Source organism: Triticum aestivum, chromosome 7D (genome assembly GCF_018294505.1).
Source record: "Triticum aestivum cultivar Chinese Spring chromosome 7D, IWGSC CS RefSeq v2.1, whole genome shotgun sequence".
NCBI lineage: Eukaryota > Viridiplantae > Streptophyta > Magnoliopsida > Poales > Poaceae > Triticum > Triticum aestivum.
Genome location: NC_057814.1, coordinates 505557136 through 505560447, shown reverse-complemented (window position 1 = coordinate 505560447; position 3312 = coordinate 505557136). Strand labels below are relative to the sequence as shown.

Genomic DNA, 3312 nt, shown 5'->3' with positions numbered 1-3312 from the left:
CCGAGCCAGTTCGGCGGCTTGTGAACTGACTGGTGGGGCCGGGTTGCCAGATACAGCGTCAATACAGAGTTATACGCAGTTTAGCCCGTATTGCAACGACCAGCCTCAAACGTGGTACTGACTTGTAAAAAATCTAAATAGTGGTACTGATACGTTACAACTGCCCCAAGTGTGGTACTTCCCTGCAATTAACTCAATGTACACTGATGTGAGTGTCAGGCACGTTTAAGTTAGTATTTCCCGGCTGCGGCAACGCACGGTTTTCCTTCTAGCATGTGGCTATGTGCTCTGTTTTTGGATGCCATCCAAAAGTATGAAAGGCTTGTTAAGAGATCTCATGGACAAAGATATAACGAAAGGGTTACGAATGGATTGTTCATATTAGTTCAAATAAAGTAAATCAACCTGTCATAGCGAGATACATTAGATGTATGCATGCGTCTTCGACACCGACTGTTGCTACTCTTGAGTGGAGTTTCCGAGCATGACCTTGTGAACTGTGAAGCTTTATCCAAAAAAGGAAACTTTGTGAAGAGAAGCTCATACTCTTTTCATGAAAATTCCAGAATAACTGATGGTTCATGTTTCAAAATTTCCGTACAAAATCATGCACGTAATATTGATAAATCATATAATTCTGCAAAATTCTAACTTCAAATGTGTGAGAATTAAAATATTATAGCTGCAAAACTATGACTGCATTTCGCCTAGCAACAGACTGCTTGTGTCGAAGCGCTGGAACTGCCAGTGCGCCGTGTAGTTGTTGTCGAGATGAGTGAGGTTGTCGCCCACGCCCATGGCCATTGGGTACCCGTACCCGTCAGATGGTGGTGTGTTGACGTAGTCCCCGCCGATGACGACCTGAGCGGTACCGTCGACGAAGTCAGGGTAGCACCCAAGTGGCATGACTGCATCGCACAACTCGTCGGTGGCCCACATGGTCATATCAGTCCAGTCGTAGTCAGCATTGCCAAAGCCAGGCGCGAGCATCTCGCCGCCGCTGGAGTAGATGTAGTCAGCATTGGGGAAGTCCGGCGCGAGCATCTTCTCGTCGCCGGCCGAGTAGTTGTAGTCAGCATTGGCGAGGCCTAGCGTGAGCATCTCGTCGCCGCCGGCCGAGTAGTTGTAGTCAGCATTGGCGATGCCCGGCGCGAGCATCTCGTCGACGACGGCCGAGTAGTTGTTGTCAGCATTGGTGAAGCCTGGTGACAGCATCTCGTCGCCGCCGCCCGAGTAGTTACCGCCGACGCATTGGAAGCCGCCGCACCCTTGCTGCGTCTGGAAGGGATCGTCCCATGAGAATTGCGAGAGTTGGCCCTCGTTGTTCCCAGCGTGGAACGGCACCATCTGCTGCCGCTGGAAGCCGGGGGCGTCCATGTCCACGGCCACGGGGTTGCCGAGCTGCTGCGGCATGAAGGCGTCGTCGGGAGAATCCTCGAGCGAGCCGTGGCCGCCGTCGGCAGGTAAGCCCAGCGCCTCCATCCTGTCTCCCGTGGCCCGCAGCGCCGCGTCGATGGTGTCGAGCAGCCCCCGCGCCCCGTCCAGCGTCATGTCGTTGAGCGCGGCGTCCCAGTCCGCGAGCACGCCGGGGCAGCCGTGCCGCGTCCGGGCGAGCTTGGCCCTCTCCTTGCCCAGCTCAGTCTCCATGTAGCTCCGGTGCGTGTGCCGCGCGCGGGCCTCCGCCGGGACGGCGCGCCGGTACCTCTCGAGCACTCCCTCCTCCGACTCCCACACGAGTGGCGGAGCCCCCGCGCCGGCGGAGCAGACGAGCGCGACCGGGACAGCGCAGAGCCTGGCGAGCTCCGACGCCTTCTTCTGCAGCCCCTTGGTCCTCCTGGCGTGCGTCTCGGCGCGCGCCCGCGCCTTCTCGATGAGCCTCATGGGGACCTTGCGGCGGGCCATCGTGGCTGCAGACCTGCGGTGCGCGTGCGTGCTTTGCTTCTTCCTCTGCTCCTCCGATCAGACCCGCTTGGCTTGGCTTGGCTGGCTGGATGGAGCTCTCCGGCGAAGCGGCCGGTATATATAGATAAGAGTACGCGACGCAGGCTTCTGTGCGGCGGAGGCGGAGGCGGATTCGTCCGTCTCTCCCGGACGCGGCGGGCGCCACGAGTGCTACCTAGTACCTAGGCAGTAGGCACTAGGCCTATTAAGCCCCGTAATTTTGCATCAGTCTGGCTTAGGCCAAACAAATGGTGCTGTAGGCTGCTAGCTGCGGTTTAAAACAGTACTTGAGGCCGTGATTAGCCAGAAAAGGCAGGTGATTATAATCGTACTCCGGAGGTGGGAAACCGTTTCGATCCCGGTAGAGGCTTTGGTGAATCCGGTTTCTACTTGGCGCAATTAATGCGGCATCACTCCCATTGAGGAGGGTCCGTGCGCGTCCTCCGGAGACCGATGCTCAGGACGCAACGGAGCACTGCGCCGCCCGCCGCAGTTGGAACTAATCGGAGTGTGGGTTTCAGATGAACATTTTGATGATGCAGAGTTCAATGAACCTGCTCAACAAACCAAACAAATAGTAAGGGGTACCGGAAAATTGCAGCTGTATAAGAGATCACTCGTGTTTTTTTTGAGAGTATGCCTAGCCGTACCATATTTTTATAGTAGGAAGGAGGACCCACCACCGATAAGCCAAGTCAAAAAGCCTTCATGTGAACAACTAATCACTCTTCCCCCTGGTTTTCAGGGGGGCCGTCCAAATTTTCCTTCTATCACATCTAATGACACGCCTCCCCCTCCCCCATATTTTCAGAGGTGCCCGATCGAATTTTCCTTTTACCTTAACTAATCATGCCGCCTAATCCTCATCCCCAGTTTCCTAATGGAACTGTCAGAAACCGAGCGCGGGGACACACGAGCGCGCATTAGCCACCCTCCGTTCGTTGTGAGCGTAGCACAAACACCACACTCACGTAAGACCAAATACAATCATCAACGGCAAAACAAAACTACAAAGCAAAAGCGCATGCCCTACCTGAGAACAACATCGCGTCTTGACCATCACCGGACACCTCCGAAGACTACTAGCTCCCAATGAACTTCGTTTGCCAACGCACCACCCATCCTGAATGCCTAAGAGGAGATGGAAAGTGAATGACAGGACTTGATCTGCTCCGAGGAAGACACCATTTCAGACATACCGGCGATGGCCGTACATAGTGTCGCCGAGGATCAAACTAGGACCACGACGAACACCAGAGGAAAGCAACGAGGAACCAAGCCGTGTCTCCAAACACGATGCTCACAACAGAGGAGCGACGTCGAGGACGCGCCATCGTGTCGATCCTAGACCGAATCGAGGCTTTCACCCGG

General features: G+C 55.2%; 1 protein-coding gene across 1 annotated transcript; it reads right to left on the bottom strand.

The window, feature by feature from the left end:
* Positions 1-690: 690 nt before the first annotated feature.
* LOC123163847 (uncharacterized) lies at positions 691-1945 on the bottom strand. The gene has a single exon (XM_044581233.1). The coding sequence runs from the start codon at positions 1900-1902 to the stop codon at positions 691-693; it is 1212 nt and encodes a 403-aa protein (XP_044437168.1). The 5' UTR covers positions 1903-1945.
* Positions 1946-3312: the final 1367 nt, after the last annotated feature.

What these genes read in the sequence shown, in the direction of transcription:
- LOC123163847 (XM_044581233.1), bottom strand. Translation starts at nt 1,902, where the DNA reads ATGGCCCGCCGCAAGGTCCCCATGAGGCTCATCGAGAAGGCGCGGGCG.